The sequence below is a fragment of the Hemicordylus capensis genome, chromosome 3 (assembly GCF_027244095.1).
Source record: "Hemicordylus capensis ecotype Gifberg chromosome 3, rHemCap1.1.pri, whole genome shotgun sequence".
NCBI lineage: Eukaryota > Metazoa > Chordata > Lepidosauria > Squamata > Cordylidae > Hemicordylus > Hemicordylus capensis.
Genome location: NC_069659.1, coordinates 349,495,458 through 349,517,980, shown reverse-complemented (window position 1 = coordinate 349,517,980; position 22,523 = coordinate 349,495,458). Strand labels below are relative to the sequence as shown.

Sequence of the window (22,523 nt, the reverse complement as noted above, 5' to 3'; positions counted from 1 at the left end):
CAGGTGTGTGTGTGTGGGGGGGGACCTCTAAAACTTTAAAATGAAAAACAAAAAGCCTGACTAAACAGGTATGTCTTCAGATCCTTCTTAAAAACACCCAGAGAAAAGGGGAGGCTCTAATTTTGTTAGGAAGCACGTTCCAAAGTCCTGGGGCAGCCCAGGCGCAGTTTCGAGTCGCCACCAACCAAGCCAGTGGCAACTGCAACTGAATCTCCCCAGATGATCTTCATAGGCCATGGCGTTCATGGAGAAGAAGGCAAAGAAAACCCCCAGACCCTGCAACGTGGGAACCACAGTGTGAAAGACCTCCACACAGGACTGTACTTTTTTCAGGGCTGGGTGGTGGCAGGGAGGGCTTTAAGACCAATGAAGCCCTTCAGAGGCCCAGCGCCATCTTGGAAGGGGCACACGGAGTCCTAGGAAATGTAGTCCTTCCCAGGTGTTCCATGTGTGCTTTCCAAGACAATACTGGGGCTTAAGAGGGCCCCATTTTCCTTACAGGAGCCCTCTTAAGCCCAGAACTGGGCAAAGTGCAACACCGCGTCGTGGGAAAGTCACCTGTAGGTTTTGCCAAGGGGGATGTGTGGGGTATTCAGCTTCCCCAGACTTCACACAGATCTAATAAACAATCCGTCTGGGAACTGCAGTTCGGGTTGAGGGGAGCGGCTAATGGCTCATGGGCCTTGCAGTGAAGACCTGCTGTAAGTGGATACACATTTTAGATAAGTCCAGTATATTCTGGGTATGGTCTAGCATCTAGTGTCAAATATTGAGGCAATCCTCACAATCAACAGAGTGGGTGGGTGGGTGGCGGTGGGAAAGGCAGGGTATACCTTCCCTTCCCCACAGACGAGCAAGGTGAAGGTCGTTGGAGTGCAGGCAGCCCTGCTCTGTGAAGCTCCGTGAAGCACATAGCAGGGCGGAGGGACCTGGGGCCGGAACTTGTTGTTCCGGCCTCCGGGCATCCCACAATGCACCGTGCGGCACATGTGTTGCATTGGGGGATTCCTTGTCAGATGGGCACTCTATGTACCTGTCTCTGTGTCTCCTGAGGCTGAACTCAGCCCGTGGAGACACACGATACCCGGCAGCTGGGTTAAGGGTGCGAGTGCACCCTTAACGTCGGCTAACAGCTGGGTTATTTAGGAGGGTTAGGCAGGCAGGAAGCAGAGGAATCCGTGAGGATCCTGCTGCTCCTTACAATCAGCCTAACCCAGGCTGGGCTGTCCCAGGCTGGGTTAGGCTGGTCATGAGAACAGCTGATTTCTCTTGCTGCTGTTAATTGCATCAGCTCTGGACCAGACTTGACTGGAGGAGGGAGGATTTCAAGTGGCAGACAGGAAGGCCGCATTCGCACGTAACGCAGAACTGAGGTTGCAGGGCCAGAGGTTTCCCTACTGATACATCCGAATGCATGCGACTCCGGCCCGTTCCTTCAGCAACCTGAGATTTCACTCCAGAGACTCCAGTTTGAACCCTGGGTTTGTAGTGGGTTTTGCTGCTCACTAATGGGGTTCCCTTCTGGGAGTGTCACATGTGAATGCAGCACTGTAGGCTGCATTCGCTTCATTGAGGAAGCTCCTTCCTCTCTCTGGGCATGATTGTCTGTGTGAGTTGTCAAGCAACAAGGGAGCCCACACAGCCAGTTCCCCCTCTTCTCTGTAGTCTCTCTGACTGCAGAGAGGGTGCTCTCCATTTTGTCCAAATGTGGACAGGAGAGTGGGGTGGGGGGTGGGGGGGTGGAACTGCGAGTCTATTGGACCTACACTTCTATGTTACATGTGAATGCAGCCGAAGTCCTCTGTGCTTATAGAACAGAAGTTGCATTTACTAGTCGTACAACTACTACACTATGCTTTAATGCCATGAAAGGAATGAAGGGTTCTGCAAATTCACCTGTGGCACAGTGATAGCCAGTCTGGTATCTAACCATTCTAACTCAATGTACTTTCTTCTAGGGGGCTTATCAAGCCACCAGCAAGAGTCCCGATCTGGCAGCCGGCGTCAACGTAGTTATTCAGCCGGTCTAGGACAGAGGCAGGATTCAGAGGAGCTGGACGATGCTCCTCTTTCTGCAGGTACCAGCCAAGCTTCATCTGTCTAATTTTCATCTGTCTAATTTTCATCTGTCTAATAAACCCTTCACCTGCAACTGCACTTGCAAAGGGATCTCGGTGTCAGTGGACTTTTTCTTCAAACATGCTATTACATGTTCACCACTTAGGAGAGGTGCCATAGGTCAGAAACAGAGCATATGCTTTGCATGCAGAGGATCCTTGGTTGGCCCATATCACAATTTCTGGGCAGGAATAGCTGTTTCCTCGCTGCTGCAAGGGGCAGTTTGAGTGCTGGGAATGTGTGATTTCCTGACAATGGTGGGGCTTGATGGGGTGTTGCTGTCTTGGTGGATTAGTGATGACTGCACAATCTGCCTAGAAAAAGGCAGCAATCCTCTGCAGCAATCCAATACAGTTCCTCACCACTTTTTAGCCTACTTTCCAGTAGGCTTATGAGATCACCCAGCATTCTGTGAGTGTGTTTCTGTCCACGTGTGTTCCCACTCCCCATCAACTTTGCAATGCCTGGACCAATACGAACCATATTGGGACACATAGAGACACCTCAACAGTGTAGTTTTTTATGTCATCACCCCGATTCAAGATGGTGGACATGTAAACTTTTGAGGTGCAATTGGGCTGACTTGCCTAACCAATTTGAACCAGATTTGCTACAGATGTAGGGATACATAGGGATGCCTCAACGGCGTAGTTTGTAATGATGTAATCCACCCCGATTCAAGATGGTGGATATGTGAACATTTGAGGTGCAAGTAAGCTAACTTGTGAACTGCCTAACAGATATGGACCAAATTTAATCCAATTATAGGGATAGTCAAAGGAAGGTAGGCAGATTAGTTCTTACTAGAACAACTTGCTGAAGACAAGTTGTGCACACCTCTGAATCATTTGAAGAGGTCTTTTATCATACACTTCTTCATGTATCAGTAGCAACCTGTCCTTTCCAGTTTTGACTAATTGGCATGTGCTTTGTACCTCCCAATTTCAGTTTCTGGTTTGTGGCTTCTAAGATCTGCTTTACTTTTACAGGTAGCCTGCTAACACAATAAAGGACCAACTTCTTAGATGTCTTCCAGTTCTCTACAGGTTGTTTTAACCATCATATCTTTCCTTTCTTCTTTCCCAGAACGAGAAGAAATGCCTCCGGCATCTCCTGTTAATCTCATTTCTGCCAGCCAAGAAAAGCCAAACTGCCCTGATGGTAAGATAATGTAGTCCTTGAAAAAAGTCCAAAACCTGCACTTGACACAAAGTGCTGCAGCAGCTAGACAGCTGACAGCAGCTCAGTGGTTTGATCATATTGTGCTGGTCGAAGGTGGACAGAGCAGGGTCACGGGACAGGACCTTCTTGTCAGTGGCCCCCAGATGGCAGGACACTTTGCCCTGGGAGACTTGGCTTGCCATCTCCCCGGGTGCCTTTCAGCAGCAAGTAAAGACATTCTTGTTGAAGCTTGCATTTTATGGAAATGCTTGCTTTGATTGCCCTGGGCAGTTGATCTGGCTGCTGTTTTGGCTTTTTCTTATCGCTACTGGTGATAAGATGGTTCCCTACATTGTTCTGATGATTTTAGTGTGTGATACCTGAATTGTAAGCCACCCTGAGGGTCCTACAGCAATGGAAGAGATGGGATAAAAATGTGTTTAAAATATATAACAGAAATTAAACGTGGAGGGACCCTTGATAGCTGGGCAAAGAGGCACCTTTTAAAGTGGTGACTCCCTTATACTAAGCGGGGAAGTCTGCTAAATACAGGTTGAACAACCTGTCCTTGTTCAACCCCAGCACAGTATCCCTCTCAGTAGTTGTTGCTAATTGTCTCCCTTGTGCTTCTTACAAGACTGTGAGTCCCTTTTGGGTGAAAAGCACAATACATATATAATAATATGATTATTATCAGATTTATCATAATAGTAATACATAAAAATAAATATAAGGCCAGTGTAGGCCTGACATTTAAACAAATAAAAACTACATGCCAAGGTGATCCAAATACTGCACCAAGAAAAACTAGATTTGCAGTGGATGACACCAGACAAAGTCAACATGTCTGCATGCGTTTGCTACTTTGTGTAGTTTATTCTACTTTTGCTAAACAGAGAAAGGGACCAACAACCAATGCTGTGCAGAGCACTGAAGCCTCTGCTGGAAGATCCTTGGCATCAAGGTGCAGCTTTGTGAATGAAACTGCAAGCATAAATAGCCCTGTGTGGTCTCAAACTCTGCTATTTCCCAACTCCTAGCAAAGCTCTTTCTCTCACTGCTGCAGGTGCCGATTCCAATCCCTCTCCTGTCTCTATGGGCTCCCAAAAGTCGATGGAGAACTTTGTAGGCTCCAGGTGACTCTTTCAAGATTGTTCTCTTGGAGGTGGTGAGGGGGACACTGAATACCCAGGAAAGCCGTTCTTAGATCTACAGTGCAAGGACGCCACCCACAGATTGCAGCTGCCCATCTTTCCAGGATCCACTCTGCCAACAGCGATAAGTTTGACGGCTAAAGGGAACCAACCGCCATACCTCTGAGTCCCAGAGAGAGCTCTGGTCTTTGTGCTGCTCTGCCTGGGCATCCAGCGGAAACAGAACTCTAGACTATAGCTCTCTTCAGATGTTATCCAAAAGCCACTTCGACATGAGTAGAGCATCTAAAGCCAGGCCGGAAGTCCCACCCCATCCCCGCCAGTCATGCCTGTGTCTCGCTCACGGTTCGAGCAGCGTTCCTCTGAAGAGAAACCTGCATCTGTATGGCAGGCGCTTCCGTGATCAATACGGTCATGTAGAGCAGGGTTTATCAACGTTGGGTCTTCAGATGTTATTGGACTTCAGATCCCACAATCCCCAACCAAAGGCCACTGGAGCAGGGGATTGTGGGATCTGAAGTCCAATAACATCTGGGGACCCAATGTTGAGAATCCCTGATGTAGAGCAGTGTTTTTCAACGTTTCTGGAGTCATGTACACAAAGTACAGTCTTTGTGCACATTTTCCCAGACTAGCAGTTAGTAAAGGGGTTGCCCCCACTCAGGCACCACCCAAAACAATTTCAAGCCGGGGCGGGGCGGGGCACCACTGCTGGGAGCTCTCCAGGGCTCATTTCTAAGCAGGCAGCCCTCGCTGCTGGGATAACACTCATTTAGCTTCCTCAAAATGAATGTTATCCCAGCAGTGAGGGCTGCCTGCCTAGAAATGAGCTCTGGAGAGCTCCCAGCAGCAGTGGCCCCCACCATCTTGAAATTGTTTTGCGGGGGGATTAATTCCTCATGGACCAGCATCGGTCCATGGACCGGTGGTTGAGAAACACTGATGTAGGGTGTAGACGGCTTTTGGATAACGTCTGGAGAGAGCCCATGTAGACCTTTGAGATGCAAGGCAGTTCTTGCATCTGTGACATCTAACTGGAATCTTTGTCTCCGTAGGTTCAGCATCAGCCGGCGGAGGGGCCAAGTCTTGGCGCTACGCCCACAATGCCTGACCCCTGAAAGTGAACTCGCTTCTTGCGACAGTGCCATTCATGACTACCTCCCACTGGTAAGGACCCCCAGCATCCACGCCCTGCCCTCAGAGCAGCCATACTTTTTAGCCCCAGGAATGTGGGAAGTAGCAGAAGTTGCCTCGTCTCCCTGGTTGCCCTTAGCAGTGCGAAGTGGGGATGAACTACGCGAGATCAGTTCCTGCCCTGTGATGGTGACATCCAGATGAGGTCATGACTACGGTTGCATCTTCCTCCGAGTGTGTCTGATCCTCATTTGAGAGTCCCGGAGTCAAAATCTATAGGAGACTCTCTCACTGAAATGAATGGGAAAATGGGAGCTCCCCACTGGGTAGGGTCCCAGGAACCCAAAGTTAAGTCTAAACACCCACTGTCCGTTTCCCCCATCATGGCAGGTGCGTCTGCAGCAGGCCCCAGGCATGTTCCAGCTGACCGAGAGCTTCTCTGAGGTTGTCCAGATTCCACTGGACCGCCTGTGTCGGGCCTCTCCCTACACCTCCCACCGCGCCAGCCTCAGTCCGGCCTCCAGCACCTCCCCTTGGGCGCTGATTGCCAAGAGCAGCCCCAGGCCGACAGCAAGCCAACCTGCCCCCGGCGGCGGCGAGGAGGGAGTCGGAGCAAGCAAGGAGGCGGTGATGGAGCCCAGCTCACCGCACTCGCACAGCACCTGCTCGGAGGTGCTGAGTGCGGCTGTGTGGGCGCAGGCGGACAGCGGGCGGGGCTCCGAGACAGACGCCTGCGACCACTCGACCGATGCCTCGGAAGCCAGCCTCAGCCTTCTGGAGGCGGGCCTCGAGCCGGAAGACGGCGAGCTGGAGAGCATGAGCTGGGCCACGGCCGTGGCGCTGGCCTGGCTGGAACACCGCTGTGCTGGCTTCTTTGTGGAGTGGGAGCTCCTGGCAGCCAAGGCGGACGCCTGGCTGCGGGTGCAGCAGCTGCCGGAAGGGGTGGACGTCGCTGCCCTTAAAGGGGCAGCGCGCCAACTCTTCCTGCTGCTGCGCCACTGGGATGAGAACATCAAGCTGAACATGCTGTGCTACAACCCAAACAACGTGTGAGAGAGCAAGCGGGCGCACTGGCTGTGTGGGTGCCAATAAAGAAGATTGGCTCAGTGTCTGAGTAGTGTTCGCATGTTCTTTCCTAGCTCACCTCTGCTGGTCACCCTTTAAATTCACACTGGCCATTTGGGGTGGCTTTCTTTTCTTTTCCCCCTTAAATTTCCCAGGATACAACCTAAAGCACACTAAAGATAGCTCACACTAAGGGGTGTGTGTGCGAGAGAGAGAGAGAGAGAGAGAGAGTGTGTGTGTGTGTGTGTCAGGGCCAGGAGGGAGAGCGTATGTGTGTGCATCAGAGCCAGTCTTGGATTCCCTGAAGCATGTGCCCATCTGAAATTCTTGCTAGCTTTATTTATGCAGGGAAGTGGTTTCCAAATTGTGCTCCATGGAACCCTGAACTTCCTGGATGAAAAGGCCCTTGTCCGCCACTGCCAGGCAGAGCACTCTGAGGAGATCTCTTGGTCTCTGTAGCACCAGCAAGCATGAGCTGCCCCCAACGGAAACGGAGCACATCCAAGACCAGCCCAAAGGGTAAAAACACAAACTAGAGAGGCCTCACACCAGGCCCTGGCTGCTTTATTAAAAGTGCTCCACCACTGCTGCTGGCAGGTACGTGGACCACACACTTTCTCACCCCGCTCGAGGAAGAGGCTTTGTGGGGGCAAAAGGCCGTGGCTGCATCTGAGTAACAGGTTCAGGAGAGATTGGAAACTGACCATGAGCAGCTGCCCTAAAGCAACCCCATCCCCGATGAGCTGGTTCTGGCTTTCACTGTGGGAGGCTGCTTTTGTCCAGTCCTCACGCCGCCTTTTTCGAAGGCTGTTTTTCTTCCGGAGGGGCAAGGGAGGACGTTGTGCCATACCAGAGCTGCAGAAGGATGATGCCATGACATACGTGGAGGGAGGCTGAGCTGTAAACTGTCGAGGGATACGTGTTCCACGAGAGTTCGATCAAACCTAGGATAAGCACCCTGGAGCGGCATAAGGAAAAGCAGCAGGATGTAGGTCAGCACTTCACTTTGACAGTAACCAGTCAGAAGGTCACACAAGGTTGTGCACAGATGGACCTGCCAAGGGGAGCACTGTGGGTTTTTCTAATTCCCTCCCCTTCGCTCCTAAATGCACATATGTACAGCTTCTGGAAGTAATCTGCTGCGTCCCTATCCTCACGCTTCAGGTTTCTGTTTTCAAGCATCTTGCAGGTCTATCTGCTCAAACACTTCTTAGATTTGTTTAGCAATAAAAAAAAAAGCCCCCCCACACACAATACTTTAAAAGCTACTTTGAGAATGAAGGGGGTGGGGTGTGTGGCTTTGCACTTGGCACAAGGGTCAGCCAATCAGTGTGCAAATCTGGTTTTTGCAGAAAAACAGGTTTCCACTGAACTTGATCTGAGAGAGAAGGTTGTGTGTGTGCGCTCAAAGGGCAACAACTGCACTTTTGCTGCAGACTTACTGCTCAAATGGTGTGTGTCTGTATGCACCAGCAGAAGTCCACAACACTGGACCGGTGCACAAAATGATTTATAAATCCAACAAATAACTAATGTCCCAGGATGTGTTTCAACTATACAAAAAATAATAAAACTGCATCAATCACATGTAGTAATTTTAATATAAAAACTAGGGTTTTCCCCTACGATATTCCCTTGAAGCTCCCACCCCTTGATCTGTTTTCTCTTCCTTGAACTTTTTGCTCTGTTCACTCTACAGCCAACCCTGCTCTATATCATAGTTACAAATAGAGGGCTTTTAATTTGCTAAGAGATGAAAAACCCCTTTCCTTGTTTTGATCTTCACAACCACCCCATGTGATAGACCACTACTATTCCCATTTCACTAACAGCAGACTTTACTGTGGGTTTTCTGCTAGACTTTACTGCGAGCTCAAAGTGATTTTTTTTGCTCAAGATATAAATCAGGCTACACTCTAATGTGCAATTTAAAAAAATGCAAATTGTGTGTGAAGTGCTCCCCAATAGCTCGCAGGGATTTGGGGGTAAATTTGGCCGATACGTGAACGCACACCTCCACTCCGGAGGAGATGCGAACTAAAAGCCGGATGTGAAAAACTTCCAGAGAGGGAGATGGAAACTCAGCTGGAAAGAAGACCATACTGCTGTAGGAAGGATGGCGGGAATGTATAGGAGACCCTCCTGAATATTCAAGTGCTATAGACATGCTACATTTTATTACCAGCGTCAATTAACTAGACAGGCTCACGGCTACGGTATCAGTGCAATCCCAGGCATACTTATGCAGATGAAGATTCCACTCAATCTAATGAGACTTACTCCCAAATAAGTGTGCATAGACTTAAAACCAGAGGCACACCTTCAGCTATGACTGAGCCACAACAGCTTTCTCCATCCTCAGGATTTTAGGTAATGGAGGATGTCTCTGCAATGTGGAAATCCAAACTCTGAACTCCATGGCATAAATGAGATCAGCATATTGGAGGAAGAGATCTGCTAAAACTGCTTCTCATGCTCCTTGACGGAAACTGTTCAAGCTTTAAACAGGCAGCAACGATTAGATCCTAGGGCTTGGGCAAAGGCAGGGTGGCTGGGGAGATTTTTGCATTTAAAAAATAATAATCAGATCTTCCCGGATTCTTCAAAATCAAGGAAGACTGCATCTACCACTTAGGTTTGCTGGATGGCATTCTGGCTGCAAAATGCACAGTTCTCCTACGTGTCCCTAGTCGGCCTCCTGCTGAACCGCTATACCGTGTTTTCAGTGTACAGCCCAGACTACAGCTCTTCATGTAAGTTACCTTGCCATCATTACAACTCTGCAAAGGAGGTCAGTATCACCACATTGATAATTGAGGGGTGAGGGGGCAGGGCTTGAACCTAGAGAGCTCACAACCGAGGTAAGATCCAAACCAGTTGACTTCCCAATCCATAAATCGGCTAACCATTATGCTACACCGGAATATTTTCTTCGCATTCTTGTGTCAAGGACTATACGGAGGATTGGCAGAGGAGGCTGTGCCTTGTGGAATATTAGCTTCTAAGCAGTATCTTAACTTTCCGTTTCATGAGGACTAGAATCTTAAAGACACAGGCACATGCCCTTGTATGCACTACAGTACTTGGATTCAGATTATAAGTCACATTGAATAGTACGGGTGAAACTCGGAAAATTAGAATATCGTGCAAAAGTCCATTAATTTCAGTAATGCAAATTAAAAGGTGAAACTGATATATGAGACAGACGCATTACATGCAAAGTGAGATAAGTCAAGCCTTAATTTGTTATAATTGTGATGATCATGGCATACAGCTCATGAAAACCCCAAATCCACAATCTCAGAAAATTAAAATATTACATGGAACCAAGAAGACAAGGATTGAAGAATAGAACAATATCGGACCTCTGAAAAGTATACAGTGTACTGTGCTTGATTGGCCAGCAAACTCGCCTGACCTGACCCCATAGAGAATCTATGGGGCATTGCCAAGAGAAGGATGAGAGACATGAGACCAAACAATGCAGAATTGCTGAAGGCCGCTAATGAAGCATCCTGGTCTTCCATAACACCTCATCAGTGCCACAGGCTGATAGCATCCATGCCACGCCGCATTGAGGCAGTAATTGCTGCAAAAGGGGCCCAAACCAAGTACTGAATATATATGCATGCTTATACTTTTCAGAGGTCCGATATTGTTTTATTCTTCAATCCTTGTCTTCTTGGTTCCATGTAATATTCTAATTTTCTGAGATTGTGGATTTGGGGTTTTCATGAGCTGTACGCCATGATCATCACAATTATAACAAATTAAGGCTTGACTTATCTTGCTTTGCATGTAATGCGTCTGTCTCATATATCAGTTTCACCTTTTAATTTGCATTACTGAAATTAATGGACTTTTGCACGATATTCTAATTTTCCGAGTTTCACCTGTACTTACGGGAGGAGGGTTGCTAAGAATTATCCTGAGCAAGGCCTTTTCTGTAAATGTAATAATTGCCACAGGAGCATGAGTTGGCTGAAACTTGATGCACGTGCCAGATAGCTGTTTGTGTTCTCCGTGTGATCCCTCCCTTGTATGGCATCACAGGAAGAAAGCCAAACGTGTAAGGGGCTCTACATACGTCCATCCTGTAGCAGTTAAAGCCATTTCAGTCATCACAGCTGCCGCATCAAGTGCCATTGTGATCCCAGGGATACAGCTACCTGCTACAAGCTGTCTCCAGCTGCCGCCTGGTTCACAATGACACTTCCGCACTGAGTGCACAAGCAGCCGGCTGGCGTGTGCAGACTGACACTCACACACGGTACCTCCTCTTGGAACCTTCCCCTCCCTGATCCACGCAGGTACCTACCTGAGCAGGTGAGCGAGCTTCTTGGCAGGTGTGGACCACAGCAAGTAGGGCAGAGTGTGGAAGTACCAGACATAGAACTGGTAGTGCAAGGAACGGCTGAAGCAAACGCCGATGAAGTTGGAAGTGAAGAGGGCGAAGACCACCTGTGACCTTCTGTTAAGGGAAGCCTGCACTGCTCAGAGGGCATCTCCAAGCCAACAAGACCCTGGGCCACTGCCCGTGGCCATCACGGGGGTTCTTCCCACGCCATCCCTTCAACCAAGCAGGCCTCGGGTCGCCCGCCACCTCACTTCGGTAAAAGGATATGGTTGGCTGAAAGGGGCCGGGCAGGGCTCTTCCTCTCTGCTGGATCCTTCAGCAGCGACAGAATGCTTTCGTCAGACCTGGGAAAGGGTGGGTGGGAAGGAAAGAGGCGGAGAGCTGTGGATGGCCACTGAGAAAACAGGCATCCTCCCTCCCGCTGCAACAGCCGCCAGGATGAGATTATTGTTATCGTCAACTGCCCCCCCCCCACTGGAGATGCCACGTGCGCTTCAGTCCCACCTCCCTGGCAAAGCAGTCCATAGATAGGTTTGCTCAAACTCTGGCTTATCTGATCCCCACCATTCTGGCACCCAGAAGGAACACCCCACAGCAGCTCACTCTGAATCTTTTGTGCCTTTCCTCAAAGTGGAAACTGAAGCTGTTCTGTACCGCCAATTTAGGGCATATTTTGTATGGCCAGGTCCATTTCGTTACCACTTAAACCCAAGTCCTATAAATACCCTTAAGCCAGGGGGGTCTCCAATGTGGGTCCCCAGATGGGGCTGGACCACAACTCCCATCATCCCCAGCTGCAATGGCCAAAGGCCATTGTGAGTTGGGGTGGCCCAACATCTGGGGAGCCAAGTCGGGGAACCTCTGGATACAGCTGTTCTTGGGTTATATTTGGATCACGAGAAACCTGTGAAGTGGCCTTCCACGATGAAAGACAGCCGTTAGTAAATCATGATTTTAAAAAGCAGAATTTCCAAGGCAAATCTTCCTCTCTCTGAACACCAGATACTCAAAATTAACCAACAGGGGAGAGCAGCTGCATTCACGCCTCACTTGTAAATATCTGGCTGACCCCTATTGGAAACAGAACACTGGACTGGACGGACTTTGGCACTGGTCCAGCTTTCTTAGGCCTGAGCTTGGAACCCCGGACTCCCTGGCTCTGCTCCCACATCCCATGCACTGCACCACACTGAACCCCCTCAATGCCAGTAGGACAGGATTGCCCATGTTCAGCCCTCCCGCACATGTTGGACTCCAGTCCCCATCATCTCTTACAATTAGCCGCTGTGGCTGGGGATGATGGGAGCTGTAGTCCAAAATCAGCTGGTGGGCTGAAGTTGTGTAGTCCTGCAGTAGGTACTTGTGCGACTACAGCTGGAACATTACCAAGGAAGGGATAAGCTCTCCCCCCGCCCCAGACCTGGGTCCCCCCTGTACCTCCTTCCTCTAAGGAGCCAAGGAGCCATGTTGACACCTCACCTGTGCCACCGATTGAGTGCAAAGAGTCCCAGGGCAGTCAGGTGGGCAAACAGCAGTGCCATGTGGAACGCCCGGTGCTGGAAAACCTCCTCTGGCAAGAATCGCCAGTTCACGGTCCACTTGAAGAGGAACTGGCGGCCCAGGTCGAATGAGCGGGTCAGGTACCCAACTGGGTTCACCAGCAGGAAGGGCATCCCCAGAGCGACCTGCAAGACAGACCAGGACCTTGAAACGCCTTCCCTGAGAACTTCATGGGCAGGACCTTCTGGTGAGTGCTGGGTGGGGTGGCAGAGCTGTGAGCGAAGAGAGGGGTGTGTGGACACTTGGCACAAAATTGGAAGGTACTGGCAAGGGGAAAGTTTGCACTGGACGTTCCTGCCTGCACCACTGTCAGTTTTCTGAGGAATGTTTAGTCAGTGAATATGGGCTACTGGTCCTTGCAGCTGTCCTTTCCAGAGGGAAATGAGGGAGCTGAGATCATTAGAGGCTCTGGTTTTTCAAATCCTAGCAGGTGGAACTACCAGTGACGATTTCTGTTTCAGGTAGGATTCAGCAGCAACCAGGTTGAAATGTGGGGTTCTATTAATGCAGCCTTGCCTTTCAAAAATGCAGGCAGACACAATACCATAATTCATATGCCCCACTGCACGTTCCTCCAGAAAACGCTTTTAATACCGATGGCATTCTTGCAGTACTGGGCACATACTCCAGGAGTTCTCAGATGTTGTGGGAATACAACTCCCATCATCCCCAGCCATAGTGACCAAAGGTTGGGGACAAAGGGAGTTGCAGTCCAACCACATCTGGGGGCCCAAGTCTGAGAACCCTTGGTATGAATAGTTCACAGCTTTTGCTGCCTTAAGACTGCAGAGCAAAAACTACTGTGCAGCTGTGAGGAAAACACGCAGAAGTGAAGGCACTGCACACTCGTATACCTCCAACTTCCGCCAGTTTTTGGGATCGTCTGTGCTGCTGCTCAGCCCCACACTGTGTCTGTTCAAAAGACCTGCTGCATTTATTGTTGGCAGCTGACCCTTAATTGCTGCGGAACTGTAAGTGAACCCTCTGCTTACATCGCAGTGGGCTACTCCCCTTGCCAAAAAGGCTTTTTCCAAGCTTTGCCAAAACAACTTTCTTATCCAGTTTTTGCTGGAGGGCGGATGCAATTGCTTGCATCCTTCAGCATCACCTCTCTCTTCCCCCAACCCTGCCGTTTATGCAGCTGAACGTTATTCTATGCATCTTGTGCAACTGCTCATAGGAACGTAGGAAGCTGCCATAGACTGAATCAGACCATTAGTCCATTTAGCTCAGCATTGTCTACAAAGCCTGGCAGCAGCTTCTCCAAGGTTGCAGGCAGTCCTATCTTGGAGATGCTAGGGAGGAAACCTGGAACTTTCTGCATGCAAGCATGCAAGTGCTCTTCCCAGAGTGGCTCCATCAACCAAGGGGTATGTCTTACAGTGCTCACGCATGTAGTCTCCAAGGGCTGGCCCATGCACCACAAACACCGCAGCAGGGGTTCTTAACTTGGGGTCCCCCAGATGCAGTTGGATTACTACTCCTATCGTCCCCAGCAACAACGGCCACATGAAGACTGTTTTTAATTCTTCCACCGGCAACTGTGTGGAGCTGTTTGAGAGCAACCGTGAGCATGGAGCAAATTTTGTCATGCCAGCATGAATGAGCAGCAGAAAAGTCTGTGCTGCAATTTGTCCCTACAGATTAATGCAAATAAATAGTTTTACTGTGAGATAACTGCCCACGTGAAACAATTTAAACAGCCCAAGGAGAGGAGGTCAGCAGTTCATGTGGTTTACAGTGCAGTGGGGAGCAGAACATATTGTGCTCAACGCTGTCGTATGCTCACTACACCTGAGAATATGCAGGTGCCTTCGACTGAGTCAAGCCATTGATCCACCTAGCCCAGATCTGTCCACTCTGAGTGGCAGCGGCTCTCCAGACAGGGAGAGGGCCTTTCCCAGCCCTGGGCGTTTTTCACACAGGGCCTTTAAAGCCCTTTAACTCGTATCTTCTCCGGAATGGAGGGGGTGCATTCACATATCAGGCAGATTTACCCCGAAGTCCCTGTGAGATATCGGGGAGCAGTTCACACACAAGCTGGGTTTTCCGCTACGTGTCAGCGTGTAGCCTGATAGATATCCAGGGTTAAAAAAAAAATCCCACTTTGTGTGTCAGTTTTTTGGGACAACTTTGAGTTTGCAGGAAAGCCTGGCAGTAAACTTGCAGGAGAGCCAGCTGTGTGAAGAACGCCCTGCTGCTAGGGGGCCTTTTCACTGGGGACGATGGGGGTTGAACCTGGCCATGGCTGCATGCCAAGTACACACGATTCTGCCACGTACGGCCCGGCCTGGCCCCTCCCCTCCGCTTACCTGTAGTGCTGCACAAATGGTGAGCTTGGGGATGGCACCCAGCAGGCCAAAGCGCCGCAGGAGGAGGTAGAGCAGGCCTGGCGCAAAGAGCAGGATATTCATTTTAACAGATACAGCCAGGCTGGAGGAGGAGGAGGAGGAGGAGAGAGAGGTGACATTAGTGCTCCGTTAGCAAAGGATTTTCACTGGTGGGCTCTCAGTGGAAACCAATGATTAGGCTGCACATGCCCAGGTTTCCTGGGGTGGGTAACCTTGGGAAACGTGTCTTCTAAGCCAAAGCCACAAATGAAAAGCAGAGGAAGCGAGCAGAGGAATTGGACCAACGACAACGATGACTATTTATATACCACTTTTCCACAAAAAGTTATTTCCTTTTTATCAGAAAAGAACAAACAAACAAGATGGGTCCCCGTCCCCAAAGGGATTATAATTGAAAAAGAAACGTAAGCAGCAACAGCACTGGAGAGAGACTGTGAGAGGCTGGATAGGGACTGTTGCAGGGAGGCAGGGAGAGGAGAGCTGGTCTTGTGGTAGCCAGCATGACTTGTCCCCTTAGCTAAGCAGGGTCTGCCCTGGTTTGCATTTGAACGGGAGACTTCATGTGTGAGCACTATAAGATATTCTGCCTAGGGGATGGAGCCGCTCTGGGACAAGCATCTAGGTTCCAAGTTCCCTCCCTGGTAGCATCTCCAAGATAGGGCTGAGAGAGATTCCTGCCTGTAACCTTGGAGAAGCCGCTGCCAGTCTGTGTAGACACTACTGAGCGAGATGGACCAATGGTCTGACTTGGTATAAGGCAGATTCCTATGTTCCTCTCCTCCAGCTATACATAAGAGAATCACTTTAAAAGCTGATGCGCTGCGCAAGTCAGCATGGTTAAGAGTGTTGGACTACAACCGGGGAGACCCATGAGATTCACCGGGTGACTCTGGGCCAGTCACTGATTTCTCAGCCTAACCTACCTCACAGGGCTGTTGTGAGGATAAACATAACTATGTACACCACCCTGGGCTCCCTGGAAGAAGAGGAGGATAGAAATGTGTTTGTTTTTTTAAATTAGCAGGCGCTTTTAAAATGTGCCGTCGAGTCGTTTTCGACTCCTGGCGACCACAGAGCCCTGTGGTTGTCTTTGGTAGAATACAGGAGGCGTTTTGCCATTGCCTCCTCCCACGCAGCATGAGATGATGCCTTTCAGCACCTTCCTATATCGCTGCTGCCCGATATAGGTGGTTCCCATAGTCTGGGAAACGTACCAGCGGGGATTTGAACCGGCAACCTCTGGCTTGATAATCAAGTCATTTCCCCACTGTACCCACACCCCACCCCACCCAAAAGGGTGCGGGGAGATGAGGAGAAACACAGTGGGCCAATTTGCAAAGGGGAAAAGTTGACAAAGCCATGATTTGACATGCATGTCTGATGCCCCATGTGGAACAAAAGCAGGACTCTGCAAGTCCCCACTTTGGACCTTACACCCATCGTGGGAAGTTATCCACGCTTCTATGAGAAGGGTGCGCGTCTGTTTGATTCAGCAGGCGGACTGACTCCAAGGAGACCTCACCTGAAGCAGAAGCAGCCCCAGGCCCAGCGATCCTCCAGGAAGAGGTTGACCGCTAGGAAAAGGATTGCCATGGCGACGGGGTCATTGAAGAGGCGCAGGATGAAGATGGAGTGGATGCGGTAGGAGGCGCAGCACATGAAGAAGAAAACATAGGGGGGGACCTGCGGCAGAGGGGGCAATCCATCATCAGACCCATCTCCCATGGGCACACTCCCAGCTCCATCTGCCAAGCTGCTCCCATCCTACCCAGGCACACCCAGCAACTGCACTTAACACACAGCCCTTTTCTTGCTATGTGCGCAGACTGCTAGTGTGGATTCACAGAGCCTCCCTAGGGTGGAGGCTAGGAGCTGCACCGAGCAGAGAGCACAATCTCTCCCACAACTGGGAACAGAGCCAGTGTGGTGTAGTGCTTAGAGTGCTGGACTAGGACCGGGGAGACCCGAGTTCAAATCCCCATTCAGCCATGACACGTGCTGGGTGACTCTGGGCCAGTCACTTCTCTCTCAGCCTAACCTACTTCACAGAGGAGGAACTTAAGTATGTAGTACACCAATCTGGGCTCCTTGGAGGAAGAGCGGGATATAAATGTAATGAATAAATGAATAAGTAATAAATCTGTACACACCGAAATGGTGGGACCTGTCCTCACTTATTTGGCAAGCACTCCACACAATATGCCAAAGCTTTCCTCTAAAACTACAGAGGGGAACAATTCGCTCTTCTCTTAAAATGCAAGGTCAGATTCCCAGGATTCTCAACCCCCAAAGCAACAGGTAATTGGCAGAGGAACCGTTCAGCTCACCCAGTGGTGGGCTCTCCTTTGCTGCAGGCCTTCAGATGTGGCACAGGCATCAATCAGGGATGCTGGAGCAATCTCCTGCACCGATGAAGGTGCTGGACTACTAGAAGACTCCAGGGTCCCTTCCAATTCTAAATGATTCTAGATGAAAGAGAGCTACAGCTCCGGAAGTGAAAGCCTGGAGCCACATGAGAGTGCATTTAATACAAACATTCATCTCAAACCAAAATCTCTTACATCACCTTGTAAAGGGCCAGACGCATGGATAGCTCTACTTTAGGGTTGCAGAACTTGGACCCTCCAGCTCTTTTTGAACTTCAGCTCCCATCATTCCCAGCCACAGGGGCCAATATTCAGGGATGACGGGAGTTGTAGGCCAACATCTGCAGGAGGGCCAAAGTGTGGCAACCCTGCCTACCTGAATAGTGGATGATCTGCCCCTTCATCTGAACCTGCAGTCTCTCACCCTCCAATCTTTGGTCCTCAGTTTCAGGTCACAGTGGTTCTGCACAGGGACAGATGTGCTCGGGTGGGGGTGGGGGTGCCCTATATGTGACAGGTAAAGAGGTGTGTTTTCCTGCTCCTTTGGAGGCTGCAGCTGGCTACTGACCTTACTGGTGCGGCTGTAAATACGGAAGACGAGCAGCAGTGTGATGAGGTACAGGGCAGCAAAGAGGTACTGGGCCAGGCGGAGGTTGGTGCCATGGCCAGTGGCATAATACAGGCCCAGGAAGATGTAAACAAAGCCAGCGGGGTAACTGCAGGATGAAAGGAACAAAAGAGAATGGGGGCATAAGTACAGCCCTGCTGGATCAGGCCCCAGTCCTTATTCTGTTTCCCACAGTAGTTCACCAGGTGCCTTTGGGAAGCCCACAAGCAGGCCATGATGAAGGCACGCCCTGCAGTTGCACCCCTGCAACTGGTAGCCACCCAGAGACCTAAGTTTGGGTGCGGTATACATTTAATAAATAAATAGATAAATAAATAAATAAATAATTTGGAGGCATCCTGCCTCTAGAGGTACCCTACAGCCATCAAGACTATTAGCCATTGATAGACGTGTCCTCTAAGAATTTATCTAACCCTCCTTTAAAGCCATCTAAGGTAGCGGCTACCACAGATTAGCATGCTGCATGCAAGAGTGTTCCCTTTTATCAGTGCTAAATCTCCTGGCAGTGGTTTTCATAGCATGACCCTTGGGTCTAATGGCGAGAGAGGGAGGAAAACTTCTCTCTATCCACTTTCTCCACACCATCCATAATTTTTGAGCTTCAGTTCCAGCCCTCTTGACCTATCGCCCTTTCAAAGCCTTGTTATGCCAGAGAGGTCACTAGTACTTACACCAGGGGGCCTGTGTCTCCCTTCAGTTGGGTGTAATCCAAGGTCCCATTGACAACTCCCTCCACCTCATCCATGTAGGCCTTCCAGTCGATCTCTGTATCTGTCAGAAGAGCACAAGAGAAGCTGCAACATCAAATGAGAATGTGTGTTCAGTTCGTCTTATTGAAAGGTTTGAGCCCAATCCCTGCTATTTGGGCAGAAGGGGTACACTGTCCCTATTCAATCACACAGCATCCATCCTGTGGCTGTGGCTGGCATCTCCCTCATGTTTATTTTTAGATTGGGAGCCCTTTGGGGACAGGGAACCATTTTCTTATCCCTTCTCTTTGGAAACTTATTTTTAGACTGCATGAATCTGTAAAAGCATGAGATTGTTTGCCATGCGTGCAGGTCACAACTGCACACACACTGCAAGGCTGCCCAGATGTGGGTTTACACTGATGGCTAAGCTAGGCATTAAGTTTTACTGTGAGCTGAGAAGGAACTGAGAAGTAAAGCCAGTCTTCATTGCAAACACTTCCATATAGTAGGGACATCACAAGGAGCCCATACCAGTGTTCCCTCTAAGGCGTGCGTATGAGTGCACTCTCATAATGTCTGCTCAATTATAGATCCCGCTCGGGTTGAATTGGGAAGGCCCCACTCTGAATTTGCATGCACATACACTGCCTTGATACTGCATCCCAGAACAAAACATTCCGCACACAGATGAAATTTTTTTTTAGAGAGAACACTGAAATTCTCTGAAAATCTCCTTCCAAAATGAAACGTTCATGCTGCCTGAATCATTTAGTTTTTATAGCTCATAACCACCATTCCAGCTCAGGACCACCCTGCATCTGTGTTCATCCCCTTTAACCTAGGAGCATAGGAAAGTGCCATATACTGAGTCAGACCCTTGGTCCATCTAGTTCAGTATTGTCTTCACAGACTGGTAGCGGATATCTCCAAGGTTGCAGGCAGGAATCTCTCTCAGCCCTATCTTGGAGATGCTGCTAGGGAGGGAACTTGGAACCTTCTGCTCTTCCCAGAGTGGCTCCATCCCCTAAGGGGAATATCTTACAGTGCTCACAAATCAAGTCTCCCATTCATATGCAACCAGGGAAGACCCTGCTTAGCTAAGGGGACAAGTTATGCTTGCTACTACAAGACCAGCTCTCCTCTCCAAGACCAGATCTCCTCTCCTGGATGTACAGTCCTATTCTATCTGTCCCTCCCATTCCTCTTGGTGCCTATCAGTCATCATTTGTGGCCCTCCTCCCCGGAATCCTTTTTATCCCGCCCCCACTTCATCCTAAACTCTACCACCAATAACCCTAAACCCAAGCAGCCCTGCCGTGTACGCAGCTATCAAGCGCCCGGAGCTACCTTCCAGCTGCCCTCTTAACAGCAATTACTTTCCAACAGGCCATGCCTTATAAGAACGTAAGAACAGACCTGCTGGATCAGGCCCAAGAAGGCCCATCTAGTCCAGCATCCTGTTTCGCACAGTGGCCCACCAGATGCCGCTGGAAGCCTACAGGCAGGAGTTGAAAGGGGCATGCCCTCTCTCCTGCTGTTGCTCCCCTGCAACTGGTACTCAGAGGCATCCTGCCTCTGAGGCTGGAGGTGGCCTATAGCCCTCCGACTAGTAGCCCTTGATAGACCTCTCCTCCATGGAGTAATCCAAACCCCTCTTAAAGCCATCTTGGTTGTTGTCTGTCACCACATCTTGTGGCAGGGAATTCCACAAGTGGATTATGCGTTGTGTGAAAAATGACTTCTGTTTGTTGGTCCTAGATTTCCTGGCAATCAATTTCATTTAACCCTCCCTGACTAGATTCTCTGCAGCCACCTCTTGTTGACCTGAAAATCCCTAACAATGATTCTGTGTTTGAGGGGCAGGGAGAGAAAGTGCTGGCTGTGTCACCCATTGAGGAATGGAAACCACTCTGTGTAAGCTCAAGGGCACTCTTAGAACATAAGAACAGCCCTGCTGGATCAGGCCCAAGGCTTATCTAGTCCAGCATTCCACTTCACACAGTAGCTCTTAATACTTCAGCTGCCCAGGATTCAACTCGCACATCGGGAAGTGTCCCTAGCGCAAGCCCCAGACTCAGATCAAGCCCTTGCCCCACGTTAAGGAAAACCTCCCAGGTCTCCTGTCCCCACTTGCTAGCACACCTCAACCCCAACTCACAGTCTCAGCGTTCCCTCTAACAGGCAGGGACTTCCAGAGGTTGTGGACTACAATTCCCAGAATCCTGAGTTACAATGGCTTTTGCTTGGGGGTTCTGGGAGTTGTAGTCCACAACATCCGGGAATCCCTGTTAGAGGGAACACTGCAGCACAGCCCCCATCTAGCCAGTGTTCCCTCTAACAGGGGCTCCCAGATGTTGTGGACTACGACTCCCAGAAACCCCAGCTGCAATGGTTTTTCCCTGGGGGTTCTGGGAGTTGCAGTCCACAACATCCGGGAATCCCTGTTAGAGAGAGCACTGCACCTAGCCCGTTCCCGGTCACTCTCCCAGCTCCCAACACACTAGTCATCAAGACCGGCTGGTCTCGCCCAGGCGCCCAGCGGCCCCTCCGCGCTTCCCTCCCTAGCTGACCCTCGCCCCCCCACGGACCCCTCCCCACCGGCGGGAAGGAGGCCACTCACATGCCACCCTGTGGATGACCCAGTGACAGACGCCCACCTCCGCCAGGCAAAGGCAGGCGGCCACCAGCGGCGTGTACTGCGGCTCAAAGAGCAGCAGCCGCTTGTCCTGCCAGGCCCGCCGCAGGAGCGGCGGCAGCCCCAGCGGGTTCAGCCCCGCTGCGGCGCCCTTCTTCCGCAGGAGCCCCCCCGCAGCAGGAGCCATTGCCTCGGCCTGGCCTGCCCACCACCGGGCCCAGCTGCTGGTGCGGCGGGCAAAGCGCTCCTCTCCCTCCGGCGTGCGCTGCTGCGCACAGGCAGTTCCGGCTCTTGCCCGGGCCCGCCGCTGCTGCTATTGCTGCTGGTGGGGTGTCCTGCTCGCCCAGCAGGGCTGATGAGTCGAAAGGGCAGGGCTGAAAAGAACGCCGTGGAGAGATCCAGCCGGATCGGGACTGTAATGGGGCGGCGGAGATGCCTCTAAGGAAGAGCGGCCGGGGAATGCCGCGCTGGAGCCCTCCGAAGCTTAAAAGGCCCCGCACAGCATTGTTGATTATGTATCGTTATTTTATTGAACATATTTGTATACCGCCCAAAAACACAAGTCTCTGGGCAGCTTACAACAAAACAATATAAACAAGTAAAAAGGTTACAATAACACGTTACAACAATTTATTTATTTATTTATTTATTGAATGTATATACCACCTAGTATAAAAATCTAAATTAAATTTAAACAACGTTAAAACTATTAAAATCCATCATCAAATTATTACATTACAAAAATATTATTAATTATATTATTATTATATTTTATTATTTTAACAAAGAAGTCAATGAAAATAGAAATAATAGGGCTTTATGCTTGCTTGGCAAGATGCAGTGGAAGACTAATACCGGTAATTGACAAAGACAGTTATCTTGCAGTAAGTCCGGTTGCATTAGAAATCCCTTTATATGAAAATATATATCATGGCGTACAGGGCTGTAAATGGCTACTAGTCTGGTCGCTGTGGGCCACCTCCAGCCTCGGAGGCACAATGCCTCTCAATACCAGTTGCAGGGGAGCAACAGCAGGAGAGAGGGCATGCACATACCTCTTGTCCGTGGGCTCCCCAGAGGCATTTGGTGGGCCACTGTGGGAAACAGGTTGCTGGACTAGATGGGCCTTGGGCCTGATCCAGCAGGGCTGTTCTTACATTATGTAAAACTTGGGATTTAGTTGTCTGGTACTCAGAGGCCGGCCCCCTGTCAAGGGAGGTCCTTGTTGTTGGAAGTTGCAATGGTAGCATGATTATTCCACGAAAGTGACGTAAAGGGTTAATTTCATCTCTGGAGGGGAAG

At 50.1% G+C, this 22,523-nt stretch overlaps 2 protein-coding genes across 9 annotated transcripts in view; one reads left to right on the top strand and one right to left on the bottom strand.

The window, feature by feature from the left end:
* VWA5B2 (von Willebrand factor A domain containing 5B2) overlaps positions 1 to 6,678 on the top strand; it is a 58,884-nt gene extending 52,206 nt beyond the window's left edge. For all 6 annotated transcript variants that reach the window (XM_053310329.1, XM_053310327.1, XM_053310328.1 and 3 more), the window contains 5 exons: positions 1,959 to 2,078; positions 3,205 to 3,279; positions 4,346 to 4,415; positions 5,489 to 5,600; positions 5,958 to 6,678. In XM_053310329.1, the coding sequence (XP_053166304.1) occupies positions 1,959 to 2,078; positions 3,205 to 3,279; positions 4,346 to 4,415; positions 5,489 to 5,600; positions 5,958 to 6,620 (1,040 nt within the window). In that variant the 3' untranslated portion in view covers positions 6,621 to 6,678. The remainder of the gene's footprint in view (positions 1 to 1,958; positions 2,079 to 3,204; positions 3,280 to 4,345; positions 4,416 to 5,488; positions 5,601 to 5,957) is intronic.
* Positions 6,679 to 7,180: 502 nt separating this feature from the next.
* ALG3 (ALG3 alpha-1,3- mannosyltransferase) lies at positions 7,181 to 21,637 on the bottom strand. 3 transcript variants are annotated; one of them, XM_053310332.1, is made up of 9 exons: positions 21,207 to 21,637; positions 18,566 to 18,665; positions 17,835 to 17,982; positions 16,423 to 16,583; positions 14,862 to 14,982; positions 12,469 to 12,674; positions 11,257 to 11,333; positions 10,951 to 11,093; positions 7,181 to 7,590 (listed from the first exon to the last, which is right to left on the bottom strand). In XM_053310332.1, the coding sequence occupies exons 1-9, from the start codon at positions 21,406 to 21,408 to the stop codon at positions 7,351 to 7,353; spliced, it is 1,398 nt and encodes a 465-aa protein (XP_053166307.1). In that variant the 5' UTR covers positions 21,409 to 21,637; the 3' UTR covers positions 7,181 to 7,350. The 3 variants fall into 3 exon arrangements, with proteins under 3 accessions (XP_053166307.1, XP_053166308.1, XP_053166309.1); XM_053310333.1 differs by having other exon boundaries at positions 10,951 to 11,096; positions 11,258 to 11,333; positions 21,207 to 21,636; XM_053310334.1 differs by having other exon boundaries at positions 21,244 to 21,380.
* Positions 21,638 to 22,523: the final 886 nt, after the last annotated feature.

What these genes read in the sequence shown, in the direction of transcription:
- ALG3 (XM_053310332.1), bottom strand. Translation starts at nt 21,408, where the DNA reads ATGGCTCCTGCTGCGGGGGGGCTCCTGCGGAAGAAGGGCGCCGCAGCG. An exon ending in TTTACAGCCGCACCAGTAAG is followed by an intron (nt 16,584 to 17,834) that starts GTCAGTAGCCAG and finishes CCTCTGCCGCAG; the next exon opens with GTCCCCCCCTATGTTTTCTT. An exon ending in TGGGGCTGCTTCTGCTTCAG is followed by an intron (nt 14,983 to 16,422) that starts GTGAGGTCTCCT and finishes CTCCTCCTCCAG; the next exon opens with CCTGGCTGTATCTGTTAAAA.